Raw genomic sequence first — 20,161 nt, 5'->3', positions numbered from 1 at the left:
GGCGGCGCTGACACCTGGCTGACGCTTCACATTTCAAAGTCAGGCACAAGTCTTGAAGATCGCGTGGATAAGCGACGCCTGCCGTGGACCAAACAAACCATGGATAAAAACCGAATAGGCCGATAAGTAGAATATTTAATTGCAATTAAATCTGTCCCTCTGAGTTACATGTCGGTCCTGGGATCGAGACGCTGACCTCTTCTGCTCCTTGGACCTGCCTAATCCATCCTGTGTCTGGTTGGAGCCTCATCGCATCGCTCCTGTGGAGGACGGCCCCATGAGGACAATTGAAAGTCACACCTGGAGGACGCTCTGGACTCTTACAGTAATGCTTTTATGGCTGAGGACTACAGTTAACTTGCTAACTTTAGGACTGCAGCTGTCATGAACAGTTTTGCACTCAAGTTTCCATCAATGAAGAGTTTATAACATCAACGAAACTGACTTCATGTTAAAACTGTTAATGTTATAGTCATGCTGTCTGTTGTTGCCCAAATGAGGATGGGTTCCCTTTTGAGTCTGGTTCCTCTCGAGGTTTCTTCCTCATGTCGTCTGAGGGAGTTTTTCCTTGCTACGTCGCCACAGGCTTGCTCATTGGGGATAGATTAGGGATAAAATTAGCTCATATGTGACCCCTCACCAAATCCAGGGACACATGTCGGCTGAAACGAATCCGAGATAATCGCAAAAGAAGCATTTTTTTTCTCGAAATTTGTGATTTTTGTTTTTTTCCATCATGTGCAAGTTGAGATCTTGAAGAATGCAATCAGTATTTCAGATAATAGATTGTTTTGTTGGAAAAGCAGACATTTTTTGTTGCAAATTGTCTCGTTTTTGTCAGGACTGTAGCCTGCTGGGGGGTGTGGGTAAATTACCATATGGGCCATTCACATGATGATTTAAGTCTTTTGCTTTTTTTTCGCGAATCAGCTGTATGATCCGAGTTGAGTGCATGGCTACTTAGCTGCATACAGGCGTATAATTTCACTATGGAATGAGTTACTAAACAGAGCGCAGAGGAGCTGAAACACCGCGAAGCAAACAGACACTCGGTATTTACATCGGAGATCACCATTTCTAGCAAAAAAAAACGCAACCTCGTTTTCCAGATTGAATGGAATACTTGAATGATCGGATGATACACGGACCGTTCTAGGATTACATTCCATCGGAGGCACTGGTGTGTGCAAGGCGCCGTTTCTCTTTCTGATGGGGTAAGTTTATTAATCTAAGGCTGTGTGGTTATTTTTGCATGTAACGGAGTGTGTTGTGGTTTGGTTAAGCCTGGGTCACAACCGGACGTACGATTTTTTGGCCGTGTGATTTTTGGCGTTTCCCAAATCTCTGTGGGGTTTTTTTTTGTTCATGGAGAAAGACGCGCGTTGGCCGTAAGTTTGTCTTGCAACCTGAAAAAAACATAAGCACCCGTAGAGTTTGACATGACAACGAACCTCTGCAGCCAGTCTGCGGCTCGAAAATCAGCACATCACACACGTGCTCTCGTGCGTTTCATGCGCGCTCTCCGTGCGTTTCTTGCGTTTTTTGCGTATAGACCAGCCGTAGGAGCACGGTACTGTACGGCCGGTTGTGACCGAGGCTTTACATGAAACTAGTGTTGTGTTAGTTGTGTCATCATCGTGCTATCTTTCTTTCTTACGGTGTGAGTAATTTTTCAACCACAAAACGTTAAAGTATACTTTAGGACTTATTTTTGTACTTCATAATTGTGTTGGGCATACTTTGCATGGAAGGAAAATTGACGTGGTGATCTTTGTTTACATGAAAGTAGCATCGTGCTAGCTCGTAGGGGGTAGGGCTTTCCTTAATCTCATGCAAATGAGCACCATTATGTGCCCGCCCTGCACCCAGAGTAGCTGAGATGGAAAACTTTGAGGGCGATTTTCTGCCTTTTCTGTTTTAAGAAGTATACACTTTCAAAAGGCCACACATTCTTCAAATATTGTCAGATCTCCACATGGAAGGCATCATTGGAAAGCTTAGAAACTGTACTTTCTGAATCTGTCAATAACTCAAAATGCCCCCGGGCAGACATGTGTCCCTGGATTCTGTTTTCTGACATATTTTAAGTCGTTCAAATTCTATAAACCTGCTTTGCAACAATTTTTACTGTTAAAAGCGCGATACAAATAAACTTGATTTAGTTGCCAATACAAGTCACGATATAAGGTTACTAAAACTGAAAACGGAACTGAACAACACAGAAATAAAGCAAGTTTAAAAATGACTTCAGTTCTCCTTTAACCAACTTTATGAGGTCGTCACCTGGAATGCTTTTCAATTAACAAGTTTCTCGCATTCTTAATGCGTTTGACAGCATCAAACAATAAATGCTGTCATACATAATAAAAATACAGTAAATAGTCCTATTCCACACCACAACTGTAGTAATCCATATATCTCATCAAGAACCGATCAACTAAGTAAAGAGAAACGACATCCATCAATACATGAAGACATGAAGTGACTTCTGAGTCATAAAAATAAAGAATAAACATTGAATTAGAAGGTGTGTCCAAACTTTTGCCTGGTACTGTGGGTATCTATGTACACACACACACACACGTGTGTCAGTGATGCATGAGCTAACATGGCATAAAAATTTATGACATTACATTTTAAATTAAAAAAAAAAAATTATTTAACTATAATAAGTAATTAATGCATGACAAAAGGGTTCATGCGTCCGTTCCATCACCTTGATTCATTTCTCTTTTCGGTCTGGCCCGGCTTGTGTTTCTGTTTCTCGTGCTGAGAGCAGAGCAGAGCAGAGCGCAGCGCCGTGCGGAATACACCTGGCAACCGAATAAATATTTCACACACGGCCTCAGAGCAACGGTGGTGTGTTTTAAACAGGGCTGCAATCAAAACACAGCCAGCAGACAGATACGCACTTTCCATGGACCTGAAGGAAATTTCTCCAGCTTGAACACAAGAGAGCTCTATTTTAAAGATATTTTGCTGTGATGCCTCTTTTTTTGGGACGCTGTGTGTTATTAAATTATTAAAGGATTATGAACTGAATGAAATTTGTCCAGCTGCTGTTCAGCAGTCAGTCAGTCGAGGTGGAAACTGAAAGCAGCTTCACTTCTGGAGGATCACCTTAATGACTAACGTGTGTGTGTGTGTGTGTGTGTAAGTGGATAAAGAATTAAACGAGTGTAAAGACATCAGAACCAGTTTTACTGTCGAAGTATTATTTTAATTGATTATATTGATTAAAAAAAATGATGGCTAAATTTAAATAGGGGTTTTTTTTTTGGGGGGGGGGGACAAAAGCAAAACCATGCAATGTGGAGATGGATGGATGGAATGAAAAACAGGCACTAAATTAAAAAAATAGAACGTTTTGGGGAAATAAAAGAACGAAAAGGAAAATTTAAGTACAATTAAAAAAAACAAAAAAGTTGAAAACTCTGGGGGGATGAACAAATGAAAAAATAAAACAAAAGTTTTGATAAACCTTTTTATGTTTAATTCCTAATCAGTGTATTTTCTTATCATCATGACCATCATCATCATCATCAATATTTTGCATTCGCACCACTCAGGATCATTCCGCTTCATTCTTCTTCTTCCTCTTATCATCATCATCATCCTTATGTTTTTTAGGACGCCATTTCTCTCTCAGTTTTCAACCAATCACCACCAAATTCCACATGAGGAAGACTTCTGCGCTGATTTACATTGCTATGACTTTTGGTGCTGATCCGGATCCCTAATCTGGAATGATCCATGAAAAACGGGATTCTTTTTTTCCTCAAATCACTTCTAACTCTTGTCAATTTTCATGATTTTTGATTGAAATCAGTTTTTTTTTTTATTCAGGGTGGCAGGGCACAACTTTTCCTTGACCTTCAGTTGACAAAGGTCAGATTACTGTGACTTTAATCACAGTTTATCAAGTTATCGTTATTTTTATCATCATTATTTTATCATTGTTGTCGTTTGTGTACCTTTCTGCAGATTTGTCCGTCTGTCCTCTGCTTGCTGCTTCTGTATGTGCAGCTTCAGCGTGAGGAGTTAAAGAAGTCGGAGTGGAGTTCATCCATGATGCCATGCCTGCTCCCCCTCTGCGGAAAATCACAAAGACTTACAAACTCAGAGAGAGAGAGAGAGAGAGAGAGAGAGAGAGAGAGAGAGAGAGTTTTTCCCCCTTGAGGGGCAAACACTGAAAGCAGGACAACACTGAAACTCAGGAACACACCTCATGGTCTGGCTTTATAACTCACCCGGAGTGTTTACACACTGTTTATTTCTACACTCCCACTTCAGGAGAACACCACACACACACACACACACACACACACACACGTCTTGTTAGCCAACACAGAGACACGTGAGGACAGAGCTGATGAGAGTTTCCCAAAAGCATCGTAGCACAAAGATCATCGTTAAATGGTCTAGCGAGCGAGCGAGCGAGCGAGCATCACAGTGAACACTCTCCTAGTTAAGATGCTCTTTGCATTAAGAGGCTTTTAGGAAACCCAGCCCTGAACATGAATGACAGGTCTGTGGTATAAAGGTGAAGTTTATAAATGAAGTATTTCTGTGCCGTCACTACGACATAAACCGAGCAGTTATCGTCAATTTTGGAATTTAAACAAACCAGCCACATCCTGTATGTGACTTCGACATCCAGATTCATGGCATTTTACACACAAAGTCGCAGCGAGACGATGGCAGATTAGAGACACTGTTGGGTTTATTTAAATAAATAAATAAACAAACAAAACAAACCGAGCTGAGCTTGAAAAAACCGTCATGTTTACAAGGGAAAAACAACAACAACCCACACAACTCTGATATTCTCAGAGATAATAAACTTATAAATTTGAAAAACAAACAAAGGGGAAAAAAAACAAAACAAAACAAGAAACGTGAATAATCTTCCAGCTTTATGGCAGCTGCATCACACCACACTGTCCTTAATCAACTTTATTCTTCTTACAGACTCTCAGAGTGTAAAATAAACCTCATTTAGCTGAAGAGGAAAATAGGACAAGAGCTGTGAACCGAGCCACAATAACCTACTTCTATTCCTCTAATCCGAAACCGACACACACACACACACACACACAGCAATTATAAAATTACGTAAGCAGCCACACAAGGTCAGACAGGAAAAATGCAACAAAAATCACAGCCAGATTAACTCCCCCCCCCACACACACACACTATGATAATTCCTCCTCTGTCTGTGTGTGTGTGTGTGTGAGAGAGAGAGCGCGAGTCAGGCTTCCTGTCAGAAACAGTGCGTGTGTAAAAGTCTGGAGGCTGTGCATCATCACAGCCCTGAGCACGAAGGAAAATAGAGTGCTGAGAGTCTCACACACACACACACACACCTGTTGCGAATGTTCATCAACACCTCACTGCTGTGCTGCTCTCTGTTACAGATTGCTGTGATCAGAGTCTGTATTCATTTTTGAGAAAACTTGAGGAAAAGGACTGGAGTGAAATACTGAAGAATGAATAAAATGAAAGTCTGAAACGTGACGTCGAATTTCAGCGGAAAACATCGGCTTCGACCTTTTTTGAGGGGGAAATCCATCTTTAAGCAAAGATTTAGGAATTTGTTGGAGCTCTTGTTTAATTTTTTTTAATGTAATCAATGTTAATCGACTCATTCATTGACAATGGACAAATGAAATATTTTAAAACAAATATGCAGTAATTTTAATTGCATTTAATGGTCTTACGTTTTTCATTCATTAATTTTTCCTTTTTTACCCCCCATTTTCAGTTGTGAGTAGACTGTTCTCTCTCTCGCCGTCTCCCCCTTCTGTCTCCCTCTCTCTCCCCTTCACTCTCTCGCCCGCTCACTCCCCCTTCTGTCTCTCTCTCGCCCGCCCACTCCCCCTTCTGTCTCTCTCTCGCCCGCCCTCTCCCCCTTCTGTCTCTCTCTCGCCCGCCCTCTCCCCATCTGTCTCTCTCTCGCCCTCTCCCCCTTCTGTCTCTCTCTCGCCCTCTCCCCCTTCTGTCTCTCTCCCCCCCTCCCCCTTCTGTCTCTCTCCCCCCCTCCCCCTTCTGTCTCTCTCTCTCCCCCCACTCCCCCTTCTGTCTCTCTCTCTCCCCCACCACTCCCCCTTCTGTCTCTCTCTCTCCCCCCCACTCCCCCTTCTGTCTCTCTCTCTCCACCCCCACTCCCCCTTCTGTCTCTCTCTCTCCCCCCCACTCCCCCTTCTGTCTCTCTCTCGCCCTCTCCCCCTTCTGTCTCTCTATATGCCCCCCACTCCACCTTCTGTCTCTCTCTCGCCCGCCCACTCCCCCTTCTGTCTCTCTCTCGCCCGCCCTCTCCCCCTTCTGTCTCTCTCTCGCCCGCCCTCTCCCCATCTGTCTCTCTCTCGCCCTCTCCCGCTTCTGTCTCTCTCTCGCCCTCTCCCCTTCTGTCTCTCTCTCCCGCCTCCCCCTTCTGTCTCTCTCTCCCCCCCACTCCCCCTTCTGTCTCTCTCTCTCCCCCCCACTCCCCCTTCTGTCTCTCTCTCCCCCCCACTCCAACTTCTGTCTCTCTCTCTCCCCCCCCACTCCCCCTTCTGTCTCTCTCTCTCCCCCCCACTCCCCCTTCTGTCTCTCTCTCTCCCCCCCACTCCCCCTTCTGTCTCTCTCTCTCCCCCCTGCCCTCTCCCCCTTCTGTCTCTCTCTCTCGCCCGCCCTCTCCCCATCTGTCTCTCTCTCGCCCTCTCCCCCTTCTGTCTCTCTCTCGCCCTCTCCCCCTTCTGTCTCTCTCTCCCCCCTCCGTCTCTCTCTCCCCCCTCCCCCTTCTGTCTCTCTCTCCCCCCCACTCCCTCTTCTGTCTCTCTCTCTCCCCCCCACTCCCCCTTCTGTCTCTCTCTCTCCCCCCACTCCCCCTTCTGTCTCTCTCTCTCCCCCGACTCCCCCTTCTGTCTCTCTCTCCCCCCCACTCCCCCTTCTGTCTCTCTCTCCCCCCCACTCCCCCTTCTGTCTCTCTCTCTCCCCCACTCCCCCTTCTGTCTCTCTCTCGCCCGCCCTCTCCCCATCTGTCTCTCTCTCGCCCTCTCCCCCTTCTGTCTCTCTCTCGCCCTCTCCCCGTTCTGTCTCTCCCCCCCACTCCCGCTTCTGTCTCGCTCTCTCTCCCCCACTCCCCCTTCTGTCTCTCTCTCTCCCCCCCACTCCCCCTTCTGTCTCTCTCTCTCCCCCTGCCCTCTCCCCCTTCTGTCTCTCTCTCGCCCGCCCTCTCCCCATCTGTCTCTCTCTCGCCCTCTCCCCATCTGTCTCTCTCTCGCCCTCTCCCCCTTCTGTCTCTCTCTCCCCCCTCCCCCTTCTGTCTCTCTCTCCCCCCCACTCCCCTTTCTGTCTCTCTCTCTCCCCCCCACTCCCCCTTCTGTCTCTCTCTCTCCCCCCCCACTCCCCCTTCTGTCTCTCTCTCTCCCCCCCCACTCCCCCTTCTGTCTCTCTCTCTCCCCCCCCACTCCCCCTTCTGTCTCTCTCTCTCCCCCCCACTCCCCCTTCTGTCTCTCTCTCTCCCCCCCACTCCCCCTTCTGTCTCTCTCTCTCCCCCCCACTCCCCCTTCTGTCTCTCTCTCTCCCCCCTGCCCTCTCCCCCTTCTGTCTCTCTCTCGCCCGCCCTCTCCCCATCTGTCTCTCTCTCGCCCTCTCCCCCTTCTGTCTCTCTCTCGCCCTCTCCCCCTTCTGTCTCTCTCTCGCCCTCTCCCCCTTCTGTCTCTCTCTCCCCCCTCCCCCTTCTGTCTCTCTCTCCCCCCCACTCCCCCTTCTGTCTCTCTCTCTCCCCCCCACTCCCCCTTCTGTCTCTCTCTCTCCCTCCCACTCCCCCTTCTGTCTCTCTCTCTCCCCCCTGCCCACTCCCCCTTCTGTCTCTCTCTCGCCCGCCCTCTCCCCATCTGTCTCTCTCTCGCCCTCTCCCCCTTCTGTCTCTCTCTCCCCCCTCCCCCTTCTGTCTCTCTCTCCCCCCCCCACTCCCCCTTCTGTCTCTCTCTCTCCCCCCCCACTCCCCCTTCTGTCTGTCTCTCCCCCCCATTCTCCCTTCTGTCTCTCTCTCGCCCGCCCACTCCCCCTTCTGTCTCTCTCTCCCGCCCACTCCCCCTTCTGTCTCTCTCTCCCCTCCACTCCCCCTTCTGTCTCTCTCTCCCCTCCACTCCCCCTTCTGTCTCTCTCTCCCCCCCACTCCCCCTTCTGTCTCTCTCTCCCCCCCACTCCCCCTTCTGTCTCTCTCTCCCCCCCACTCCCCCTTCTGTCTCTCTCTCCCCCCCACTCCCCCTTCTGTCTCTCTCTCCCCCCCACTCCCCCTTCTGTCTCTCTCTCCCCCCCAATCCCCCTTCTGTCTCTCTCTCCCCCCCCCACTCCCCCTTCTGTCTCTCTCTCGCCCTCTCCCCTTCTGTCTCTCTCTCCCCCCCACTCCCCCTTCTGTCTCTCTCTCTCCCCCCCAATCCCCCTTCTGTCTCTCTCTCCCCCCCCACTCCCCCTTCTGTCTCTCTCTCTCCCCCCATTCCCCCTTCTGTCTCTCTCTCGCCCGCCCACTCCCCCTTCTGTCTCTCTCTCGCCCGCCCACTCCCCCTTCTCTCTCTCTCTCGCCCGCCCACTCCCCCTTCTCTCTCTCTCTCGCCCGCCCACTCCCCCTTCTGTCTCTCTCTCCCCCCCACTCCCACTTCTGTCTCTCTCTCGCCCCCCTCTCCCCCTTCTGTCTCTCTCTCGCCCGCCCACTCCCCCTTCTGTCTCTCTCTCTCCCCCCACTCCCCCTTCTGTCTCTCTCTCTCCCCCCCACTCCCCCTTCTGTCTCTCTCTCCCCCCCACTCCCCCTTCTGTCTCTCTCTCCCCCCCACTCCCCCTTCTGTCTCTCTCCCCCCCCTCCCCCTTCTGTCTCTCTCTCTCCCCCCCACTCCCCCTTCTGTCTCTCTCTCCCCCCCCACTCCCCCTTCTGTCTCTCTCTCTCCCCCCATTCCCCCTTCTGTCTCTCTCTCGCCCGCCCACTCCCCCTTCTGTCTCTCTCTCACCCGCCCTCTCCCCATCTGTCTCTCTCTCGCCCTCTCCCCCTTCTGTCTCTCTCTCGCCCTCTCCCCCTTCTGTCTCTCTCTCGCCCTCTCCCCCTTCTGTCTCTCTCTCGCCCGCCCACTCCCCCTTCTGTCTCTCTCTCTCCCCCCACTCCCCCTTCTGTCTCTCTCTCTCCCCCCCACTCCCCCTTCTGTCTCTCTCTCCCCCCCACTCCCCCTTCTGTCTCTCTCTCCCCCCCACTCCCCCTTCTGTCTCTCTCCCCCCCCTCCCCCTTCTGTCTCTCTCTCTCCCCTCCCACTCCCCCTTCTGTCTCTCTCTCTCCACTCCCACTCCCCCTTCTGTCTCTCTCTCCCCCCCACTCCCCCGTCTGTCTCTCTCTCTCCCCCCCCACTCCCCCTTCTGTCTCTCTCTCTCCACTCCCACTCCCCCTTCTGTCTCTCTCTCCCCCCCACTCCCCCTTCTGTCTCTCTCTCTCCCCCCCACTCCCCCTTCTGTCTCTCTCCCCCCCACTCCCCCTTCTGTCTCTCTCTCGCCCTCTCCCCTTCTGTCTCTCTCTCTGCCCCCCACTCCCCCTTCTGTCTCTCTCTCGCCCGCCCACTCCCCCTTCTGTCTCTCTCTCGCCCGCCCACTCCCCCTTCTCTCTCTCTCGCCCGCCCACTCCCCCTTCTCTCTCTCTCGCCCGCCCACTCCCCCTTCTCTCTCTCTCGCCCGCCCACTCCCCCTTCTCTCTCTCTCGCCCGCCCACTCCCCCTTCTCTCTCTCTCGCCCGCCCACTCCCCCTTCTCTCTCTCGCCCGCCCACTCCCCCGTCTCTCTCTCTCGCCCGCCCACTCCCCCTTCTGTCTCTCTCTCGCCCGCCCACTCCCCCTTCTGTCTCTCTCTCGCCCGCCCACTCCCCCTTCTGTCTCTCTCTCGCCCGCCCACTCCCCCTTCTGTCTCTCTCTCGCCCGCCCACTCCCCCTTCTGTCTCTCTCTCGCCCGCCCACTCCCCCTTCTGTCTCTCTCTCGCCCGCCCACTCCCCCTTCTGTCTCTCTCTCCGCCCGCCCACTCCCCCTTCTGTCTATCTCTCTCGCCCGCCCACTCCCCCTTCTGTCTCTCTCTCGCCCGCCCACTCCCCCTTCTGTCTCTCTCTCGCCCGCCCACTCCCCCTTCTGTCTCTCTCTCGCCCGCCCACTCCCCCTTCTGTCTCTCTCTCGCCCGCCCACTCCCCCTTCTGTCTCTCTCTCGCCCGCCCACTCCCCCTTCTGTCTCTCTCTCGCCCGCCCACTCCCCCTTCTGTCTCTCTCTCGCCCGCCCACTCCCCCTTCTGTCTCTCTCTCGCCCGCCCACTCCCCCTTCTGTCTCTCTCTCGCCCGCCCACTCCCCCTTCTGTCTCTCTCTCGCCCGCCCACTCCCCCTTCTGTCTCTCTCTCGCCCGCCCACTCCCCCTTCTGTCTCTCTCTCGCCCGCCCACTCCCCCTTCTGTCTATCTCTCTCGCCCGCCCACTCCCCCTTCTGTCTCTCTCTCGCCCGCCCACTCCCCCTTCTGTCTCTCTCTCGCCCGCCCACTCCCCCTTCTGTCTCTCTCTCCGCCCGCCCACTCCCCCTTCTGTCTCTCTCTCGCCCGCCCACTCCCCCTTCTCTCTCTCTCGCCCGCCCACTCCCCCGTCTCTCTCTCTCGCCCGCCCACTCCCCCGTCTCTCTCTCTCGCCCGCCCACTCCCCCTTCTGTCTCTCTCTCGCCCGCCCACTCCCCCTTCTGTCTCTCTCTCGCCCGCCCACTCCCCCTTCTGTCTCTCTCTCGCCCGCCCACTCCCCCTTCTGTCTCTCTCTCGCCCGCCCACTCCCCCTTCTGTCTCTCTCTCGCCCGCCCACTCCCCCTTCTGTCTCTCTCTCGCCCGCCCACTCCCCCTTCTGTCTCTCTCTCGCCCGCCCACTCCCCCTTCTGTCTATCTCTCTCGCCCGCCCACTCCCCCTTCTGTCTCTCTCTCGCCCGCCCACTCCCCCTTCTGTCTCTCTCTCGCCCGCCCACTCCCCCTTCTGTCTCTCTCTCGCCCGCCCACTCCCCCTTCTGTCTCTCTCTCGCCCGCCCACTCCCCCTTCTGTCTCTCTCTCGCCCGCCCACTCCCCCTTCTGTCTCTCTCTCGCCCGCCCACTCCCCCTTCTGTCTCTCTCTCGCCCGCCCACTCCCCCTTCTGTCTCTCTCTCGCCCGCCCACTCCCCCTTCTGTCTCTCTCTCGCCCGCCCACTCCCCCTTCTGTCTCTCTCTCGCCCGCCCACTCCCCCTTCTGTCTCTCTCTCGCCCGCCCACTCCCCCTTCTGTCTCTCTCTCGCCCGCCCACTCCCCCTTCTGTCTATCTCTCTCGCCCGCCCACTCCCCCTTCTGTCTCTCTCTCGCCCGCCCACTCCCCCTTCTGTCTCTCTCTCGCCCGCCCACTCCCCCTTCTGTCTCTCTCTCGCCCGCCCACTCCCCCTTCTGTCTCTCTCTCGCCCGCCCACTCCCCCTTCTGTCTCTCTCTCGCCCGCCCACTCCCCCTTCTGTCTCTCTCTCGCCCGCCCACTCCCCCTTCTGTCTCTCTCTCGCCCGCCCACTCCCCCTTCTGTCTCTCTCTCGCCCGCCCACTCCCCCTTCTGTCTCTCTCTCGCCCGCCCCACTCCCCCTTCTGTCTCTCTCTCGCCCGCCCACTCCCCCTTCTGTCTCTCTCTCGCCCGCCCACTCCCCCTTCTGTCTCTCTCTCGCCCGCCCACTCCCCCTTCTGTCTCTCTCTCGCCCGCCCTCTCCCCCTTCTGTCTCTCTCTCGCCCGCCCTCTCCCCCTTCTGTCTCTCTCTCGCCCGCCCTCTCCCCATTCTGTCTCTCTCTCGCCCGCCCTCTCCCCCTTCTGTCTCTCTCTCGCCCGCCCACTCCCCCTTCTGTCTCTCTCTCGCCCGCCCTCTCCCCCTTCTGTCTCTCTCGCCCGCCCTCTCCCCATCTGTCTCTCTCTCGCCCTCTCCCCCTTCTGTCTCTCTCTCGCCCTCTCCCCCTTCTGTCTCTCTCTCCCCCCTCCACCTTCTGTCTCTCTCTCCCCCCCACTCCCCCTTCTGTCTCTCTCTCCCCCCCACTCCCCCTTCTGTCTCTCTCTCCCCCCCACTCCCCCTTCTGTCTCTCTCTCCCCCCCACTCCCCCTTCTGTCTCTCTCTCCCCCCCACTCCCCCTTCTGTCTCTCTCTCTCCCCCACCACTCCCCCTTCTGTCTCTCTCTCTCCCCCACCACTCCCCCTTCTGTCTCTCTCTCTCCCCCCCACTCCCCCTTCTGTCTCTCTCTCTCCCCCCTGCCCTCTCCCCCTTCTGTCTCTCTCTCTCGCCCGCCCTCTCCCCATCTGTCTCTCTCTCGCCCTCTCCCCCTTCTGTCTCTCTCCCGCCCTCTCCCCCTTCTGTCTCTCTCTCGCCCTCTCCCCCTTCTGTCTCTCTCTCCCCCCTCCCCCTTCTGTCTCTCTCTCCCCCCCACTCCCCCTTCTGTCTCTCTCTCTCCCCCCCACTCCCCCTTCTGTCTCTCTCTCTCCCCCCCACTCCCCCTTCTGTCTCTCTCTCTCCCCCCCACTCCCCCTTCTGTCTCTCTCTCCCCCCCATTCCCCCTTCTGTCTCTCTCTCCCCCCCATTCCCCCTTCTGTCTCTCTCTCGCCCGCCCACTCCCCCTTCTGTCTCTCTCTCCCGCCCACTCCCCCTTCTGTCTCTCTCTCCCGCCCACTCCCCCTTCTGTCTCTCTCTCCCGCCCACTCCCCCTTCTGTCTCTCTCTCCCCTCCACTCCCCCTTCTGTCTCTCTCTCCCCCCCACTCCCCCTTCTGTCTCTCTCTCCCCCCCACTCCCCCTTCTGTCTCTCTCTCCCCCCCAATCCCCCTTCTGTCTCTCTCTCCCCCCCCACTCCCCCTTCTGTCTCTCTCTCGCCCTCTCCCCTTCTGTCTCTCTCTCCCCCCCACTCCCCCTTCTGTCTCTCTCTCTCCCGCCCAATCCCCCTTCTGTCTCTCTCTCCCCCCCCACTCCCCCTTCTGTCTCTCTCTCTCCCCCCATTCCCCCTTCTGTCTCTCTCTCGCCCGCCCACTCCCCCTTCTGTCTCTCTCTCGCCCGCCCACTCCCCCTTCTCTCTCTCTCTCGCCCGCCCACTCCCCCTTCTCTCTCTCTCTCGCCCGCCCACTCCCCCTTCTGTCTCTCTCTCCCCCCCACTCCCACTTCTGTCTCTCTCTCGCCCCCCTCTCCCCCTTCTGTCTCTCTCTCGCCCGCCCACTCCCCCTTCTGTCTCTCTCTCTCCCCCCCACTCCCCCTTCTGTCTCTCTCTCTCCCCCCCACTCCCCCTTCTGTCTCTCTCTCCCCCCCACTCCCCCTTCTGTCTCTCTCTCCCCCCCACTCCCCCTTCTGTCTCTCTCTCCCCCCCACTCCCCCTTCTGTCTCTCTCCCCCCCTCCCCCTTCTGTCTCTCTCTCTCCCCCCCACTCCCCCTTCTGTCTCTCTCTCCCCCCCCACTCCCCCTTCTGTCTCTCTCTCTCCCCCCATTCCCCCTTCTGTCTCTCTCTCGCCCGCCCACTCCCCCTTCTGTCTCTCTCTCGCCCGCCCACTCCCCCTTCTCTCTCTCTCTCTCGCCCGCCCACTCCCCCTTCTCTCTCTCTCTCGCCCCCCCACTCCCACTTCTGTCTCTCTCTCGCCCCCCTCTCCCCCTTCTGTCTCTCTCTCGCCCGCCCACTCCCCCTTCTGTCTCTCTCTCTCCCCCCACTCCCCCTTCTGTCTCTCTCTCTCCCCCCCACTCCCCCTTCTGTCTCTCTCTCCCCCCCACTCCCCCTTCTGTCTCTCTCTCTCCCCCCCACTCCCCCTTCTGTCTCTCTCTCCCCCCCACTCCCCCTTCTGTCTCTCTCCCCCCCCCTCCCCCTTCTGTCTCTCTCTCTCCCCCCCACTCCCCCTTCTGTCTCTCTCTCTCCCCCCCCACTCCCCCTTCTGTCTCTCTCTCTCCACTCCCACTCCCCCTTCTGTCTCTCTCTCCCCCCCACTCCCCCTTCTGTCTCTCTCTCTCCCCCCCACTCCCCCTTCTGTCTCTCTCTCTCCCCCCCACTCCCCCTTCTGTCTCTCTCCCCCCCCACTCCCCCTCCTGTCTCTCTCTCGCCCTCTCCCCTTCTGTCTCTCTCTCTGCCCCCCACTCCCCCTTCTGTCTCTCTCTCGCCCGCCCACTCCCCCTTCTGTCTCTCTCTCGCCCTCTCCCCCTTCTGTCTCTCTCTCGCCCTCTCCCCCTTCTGTCTCTCTCTCGCCCTCTCCCCCTTCTGTCTCTCTCTCGCCCTCTCCCCCTTCTGTCTCTCTCTCGCCCTCTCCCCCTTCTGTCTCTCTCTCCCCCCTCCCCCTTCTGTCTCTCTCTCCCCCCCACTCCCCCTTCTGTCTCTCTCTCCCCCCCACTCCCCCTTCTGTCTCTCTCTCCCCCCCACTCCCCCTTCTGTCTCTCTCTCCCCCCCCCACTCCCCCTTCTGTCTCTCTCTCTCCCCCCCCACTCCCCCTTCTGTCTCTCTCTCCCCCCCATTCCCCCTTCTGTCTCTCTCTCGCCCGCCCACTCCCCCTTCTGTCTCTCTCTCCCGCCCACTCCCCCTTCTGTCTCTCTCTCCCGCCCACTCCCCCTTCTGTCTCTCTCTCCCGCCCACTCCCCCTTCTGTCTCTCTCTCCCCTCCACTCCCCCTTCTGTCTCTCTCTCCCCTCCACTCCCCCTTCTGTCTCTCTCTCCCCCCCACTCCCCCTTCTGTCTCTCTCTCCCCCCCACTCCCCCTTCTGTCTCTCTCTCCCCCCCACTCCCCCTTCTGTCTCTCTCTCCCCCACTCCCCCTTCTGTCTCTCTCTCCCGCCCAGTCCCCCTTCTGTCTCTCTCTCTCCCCCCATTCCCCCTTCTGTCTCTCTCTCGCCCGCCCACTCCCCCTTCTGTCTCTCTCTCCCCCGCCCACTCCCCCTTCTGTCTCTCTCTCGCCCACTCCCCCGTCTGTCTCTCTCTCGCCCGCCCACTCCCCCTTCTGTCTCTCTCTCTACCCCCTGCCCACTCCCCCTTCTGTCTCTCTCTCTCCCCCCTGCCCACTCCCCCTTCTGTCTCTCTCTCGCCCGCCCTCTCCCCATCTGTCTCTCTCTCGCCCTCTCCCCCTTCTGTCTCTCTCTCCCCCCCACTCCCCCTTCTGTCTCTCTCTCTCTCCCCCCCCCACTCCCCCTTCTGCCTCTCTCTCTCCCCCCCACTCCCCCTTCTGTCTCTCTCTCTCCCCCCCACTCCCCCTTCTGTCTCTCTCTCTCCCCCCCACTCCCCCTTCTGTCTCTCTCTCTCCCCCCCACTCCCCCTTCTGTCTCTCTCTCTCCCCCCCACTCCCCCTTCTGTCTCTCTCTCGCCCGCCCTCTCCCCATCTGTCTCTCTCTCGCCCTCTCCCCCTTCTGTCTCTCTCTCGCCCTCTCCCCTTCTGTCTCTCTCTCCCCCTCTCCCCTTCTGTCTCTCTCTCCCCCCTCCCCCTTCTGTCTCTCTCTCCCCCCCACTCCCCCTTCTGTCTCTCTCTCTTCCCCCCCACTCCCCCTTCTGTCTCTCTCTCGCCCGCCCTCTCCCCATTTGTCTCTCTCTCGCCCTCTCCCCCTTCTGTCTCTCTCTCTCCCCCCCCACTCCCCCTTCTGTCTCTCTCTCTCCCCCCCCACTCCCCCTTCTGTCTCTCTCTCTCCCCCCCCACTCCCCCTTCTGTCTCTCTCTCGCCCGCCCTCTCCCCATCTGTCTCTCTCTCGCCCTCTCCCCCTTCTGTCTCTCTCTCCCCCCTCCCCCTTCTGTCTCTCTCTCCCCCCCTCCCCCTTCTGTCTCTCTCTCCCCCCCACTCCCCCTTCTGTCTCTCTCTCTCCCCCCCACTCCCCCTTCTGTCTCTCTCTCTCCCCCCCACTCCCCCTTCTGTCTCTCTCTCGCCCGCCCTCTCCCCATCTGTCTCTCTCTCGCCCTCTCCCCCTTCTGTCTCTCTCTCCCCCCCTCCCCCTTCTGTCTCTCTCTCCCCCCTCCCCCTTCTGTCTCTCTCTCCCCCCCCACTCCCCCTTCTGTCTCTCTCTCTCCCCCCCACTCCCCCTTCTGTCTCTCTCTCTCCCCCCCACTCCCCCTTCTGTCTCTCTCTCCCCCCCCACTCCCCCTTCTGTCTCTCTCTCTCCCCCCCACTCCCCCTTCTGTCTCTCTCTCTCCCCCCACTCCCCCTTCTGTCTCTCTCTCTCCCCCCCACTCCCCCTTCTGTCTCTCTCTCTGCCCCCCACTCCCCCTTCTGTCTCTCTCTCTCCCCCCCATTCCCCCTTCTGTCTCTCTCTCGCCCGCCCACTCCCCCTTCTGTCTCTCTCTCGCCCGCCCACTCCCCCTTCTGTCTCTCTCTCTCCCCCCCATTCCCCCTTCTGTCTCTCTCTCGCCCGCCCACTCCCCCTTCTGTCTCTCTCTCGCCCGCCCACTCCCCCTTTTCTCTCTCTCTCGCCCGCCCACTCCCCTTCTCTCTCTCTCGCCCGCCCACTCCCCCTTCTCTCTCTCTCGCCCGCCCACTCCCCCTTCTGTCTCTCTCTCTCCCCCTCACTCCCCCTTCTGTCTCTCTCTCGCCCGCCCACCTCCCCCTTCTCTCTCTCTCCCCCCCACTCCCCCTTCTGTCTCTCTTTTCCCCCACTCCCCCTTCTGTCTCTCTTTTTCCCCCCCCACTCCCCCTTCTGTCTCTCACTCCCCTTCTGTCTCTCTCCCCCCACTCCCCCTTCTGTCTCTCTCTCCCCCTCCCCCCCACTCCCCCTTCTGTCTCTCTCTCCCCCCCACTCCCCCTTCTGTCTCTCTCTCTCCCCCCCATTCCCCCTTCTGTCTCTCTCTCGCCCGCCCACTCCCCCTTCTGTCTCTCTCTCGCCCGCCCACTCCCCCTTCTGTCTCTCTCTCGCCCGCCCACTCCCCCTTTTCTCTCTCTCTCGCCCGCCCACTCCCCCTTCTCTCTCTCTCGCCCGCCCACTCCCCCTTCTGTCTCGCTCTCTCCCCCTCACTCCCCCTTCTGTCTCTCTCTCGCCCGCCCACTCCCCCTTCTCTCTCTCCCCCCCCCACTCCCCCTTCTGTCTCTCTTTTCCCCCCACTCCCCCTTCTGTCTCTCTCACCCCCCCACTCCCCCTTCTGTCTCTCTCTCCCCCCCACTCCCCCTTCTGTCTCTCTCTCCCCCCCACTCCCCCTTCTGTCTCTCTCTCCCCCCCACTCCCCCTTCTGTCTCTCTCTCTTCCCCCCCACTCCCCCTTCTGTCTCTCTCTCACCCGCCCTCTCCCCATTTGTCTCTCTCTCGCCCTCTCCCCCTTCTGTCTCTCTCTCTCCCCCCCCACTCCCCCTTCTGTCTCTCTCTCTCCCCCCCCACTCCCCCTTCTGTCTCTCTCTCTCCCCTTCCACTCCCCCTTCTGTCTCTCTCTCCCCCCCACTCCCCCTTCTGTCTCTCTCCCCCCCACTCCCCCTTCTGTCTCTCTCTCTCCCCCCTCCCCCTTCTGTCTCTCTCTCTCCCCCCTCCCCCTTCTGTCTCTCTCTCTCCCCCCACTCCCCCTTCTGTCTCTCTCTCTCCCCCCCACTCCCCCTTCTGTCTCTCTCTCCCCCCCACTCCCCCTTCTGTCTCTCTCCCCCCCCTCCCCCTTCTGTCTCTCTCTCTCCCCCCCACTCCCCCTTCTGTCTCTCTCTCTCCCCCCCCACTCCCCCTTCTGTCTCTCTCTCTCCACTCCCACTCCCCCTTCTGTCTCTCTCTCCCCCCCACTCCCCCTTCTGTCTCTCTCTCTCCCCCCCACTCCCCCTTCTGTCTCTCTCTCTCCCCCCCACTCCCCCTCCTGTCTCTCTCTCGCCCTCTCCCCTTCTGTCTCTCTCTCTGCCCCCCACTCCCCCTTCTGTCTCTCTCTCGCCCGCCCACTCCCCCTTCTGTCTCTCTCTCGCCCTCTCCCCCTTCTGTCTCTCTCTCGCCCTCTCCCCCTTCTGTCTCTCTCTCGCCCTCTCCCCCTTCTGTCTCTCTCTCGCCCTCTCCCCCTTCTGTCTCTCTCTCCCCCCTCCCCCTTCTGTCTCTCTCTCCCCCCCACTCCCCCTTCTGTCTCTCTCTCCCCCACACTCCCCCTTCTGTCTCTCTCTCCCCCCCCACTCCCCCTTCTGTCTCTCTCTCTCCCCCCCCACTCCCCCTTCTGTCTCTCTCTCCCCCCCATTCCCCCTTCTGTCTCTCTCTCGCCCGCCCACTCCCCCTTCTGTCTCTCTCTCCCGCCCACTCCCCCTTCTGTCTCTCTCTCCCGCCCACTCCCCCTTCTGTCTCTCTCTCCCGCCCACTCCCCCTTCTGTCTCTCTCTCCCGCCCACTCCCCCTTCTGTCTCTCTCTCCCCTCCACTCCCCCTTCTGTCTCTCTCTCCCCTCCACTCCCCCTTCTGTCTCTCTCTCCCCCCCACTCCCCCTTCTGTCTCTCTCTCCCCCCCACTCCCCCTTCTGTCTCTCTCTCCCCCCCACTCCCCCTTCTGTCTCTCTCTCCCCCACTCCCCCTTCTGTCTCTCTCTCGCCCTCTCCCCCTTCTGTCTCTCTCTCGCCCTCTCCCCCTTCTGTCTCTCTCTCGCCCTCTCCCCCTTCTGTCTCTCTCTCCCCCCTCCCCCTTCTGTCTCTCTCTCCCCCCCACTCCCCCTTCTCTCTCTCTCTCCCCCACACTCCCCCTTCTGTCTCTCTCTCCCCCCCCACTCCCCCTTCTGTCTCTCTCTCTCCCCCCCCACTCCCCCTTCTGTCTCTCTCTCCCCCCCATTCCCCCTTCTGTCTCTCTCTCGCCCGCCCACTCCCCCTTCTGTCTCTCTCTCCCGCCCACTCCCCCTTCTGTCTCTCTCTCCCGCCCACTCCCCCTTCTGTCTCTCTCTCCCGCCCACTCCCCCTTCTGTCTCTCTCTCCCCTCCACTCCCCCTTCTGTCTCTCTCTCCCCTCCACTCCCCCTTCTGTCTCTCTCTCCCCCCCACTCCCCCTTCTGTCTCTCTCTCCCCCCCACTCCCCCTTCTGTCTCTCTCTCCCCCCCACTCCCCCTTCTGTCTCTCTCTCCCCCACTCCCCCTTCTGTCTCTCTCTCCCGCCCAGTCCCCCTTCTGTCTCTCTCTCTCCCCCCATTCCCCCTTCTGTCTCTCTCTCGCCCGCCCACTCCCCCTTCTGTCTCTCTCTCCCGCCCACTCCCCCTTCTGTCTCTCTCTCCCGCCCACTCCCCCGTCTGTCTCTCTCTCGCCCGCCCACTCCCCCTTCTGTCTCTCTCTCTCCCCCCTGCCCACTCCCCCTTCTGTCTCTCTCTCTCCCCCCTGCCCACTCCCCCTTCTGTCTCTCTCTCGCCCGCCCTCTCCCCATCTGTCTCTCTCTCGCCCTCTCCCCCTTCTGTCTCTCTCTCCCCCCCACTCCCCCTTCTGTCTCTCTCTCCCCCCCCACTCCCCCTTCTGCCTCTCTCTCTCCCCCCCACTCCCCCTTCTGTCTCTCTCTCTCCCCCCCACTCCCCCTTCTGTCTCTCTCTCTCCCCCCCACTCCCCCTTCTGTCTCTCTCTCGCCCGCCCTCTCCCCATCTGTCTCTCTCTCGCCCTCTCCCCCTTCTGTCTCTCTCTCGCCCTCTCCCCTTCTGTCTCTCTCTCCCCCCTCCCCCTTCTGTCTCTCTCTCCCCCCCACTCCCCCTTCTGTCTCTCTCTCTTCCCCCCACTCCCCCTTCTGTCTCTCTCTCGCCCGCCCTCTCCCCATCTGTCTCTCTCTCGCCCTCTCCCCCTTCTGTCTCTCTCTCGCCCTCTCCCCTTCTGTCTCTGTCCCCCCCCACTCCCCCTTCTCTCTCTCCCCACCCACTCCCCCTTCTGTCTCTCTCTCGCCCGCCCTCTCCCCATCTGTCTCTCTCTCGCCCTCTCCCCCTTCTGTCTCTCTCTCCCCCCTCCCCCTTCTGTCTCTCTCTCCCCCCTCCCCCTTCTGTCTCTCTCTCCCCCCCACTCCCCCTTCTGTCTCTCTCTCTCCCCCCCACTCCCCCTTCTGTCTCTCTCTCTCCCCCCCACTCCCCCTTCTGTCTCTCTCCCCCCCACTCCCCCTTCTGTCTCTCTCTCTCCCCCCCACTCCCCCTTCTGTCTCTCTCTCCCCCCCCACTCCCCCTTCTGTCTCTCTCTCTCCCCCCCACTCCCCCTTCTGTCTCTCTCTCTGCCCCCCACTCCCCCTTCTGTCTCTCTCTCTCCCCCCCATTCCCCCTTCTGTCT

General features: G+C 58.2%; 1 protein-coding gene across 1 annotated transcript in view; it reads right to left on the bottom strand.

The window, feature by feature from the left end:
• The window catches only part of arhgap10 (Rho GTPase activating protein 10), a 270,463-nt gene that overhangs the window by 8,518 nt on the left and 241,784 nt on the right, over window positions 1-20,161 (bottom strand). The window contains exon 21 of the mRNA XM_060926548.1: window positions 3,975-4,091. Within this exon, the coding sequence (XP_060782531.1) occupies window positions 3,975-4,091 (117 nt within the window). The remainder of the gene's footprint in view (window positions 1-3,974; window positions 4,092-20,161) is intronic.

This window comes from Neoarius graeffei, chromosome 7, assembly GCF_027579695.1.
Source record: "Neoarius graeffei isolate fNeoGra1 chromosome 7, fNeoGra1.pri, whole genome shotgun sequence".
NCBI lineage: Eukaryota > Metazoa > Chordata > Actinopteri > Siluriformes > Ariidae > Neoarius > Neoarius graeffei.
The sequence above is the reverse complement of the archived record's forward strand: the minus strand, read 5'-3'. Positions and strand labels throughout refer to the sequence as shown.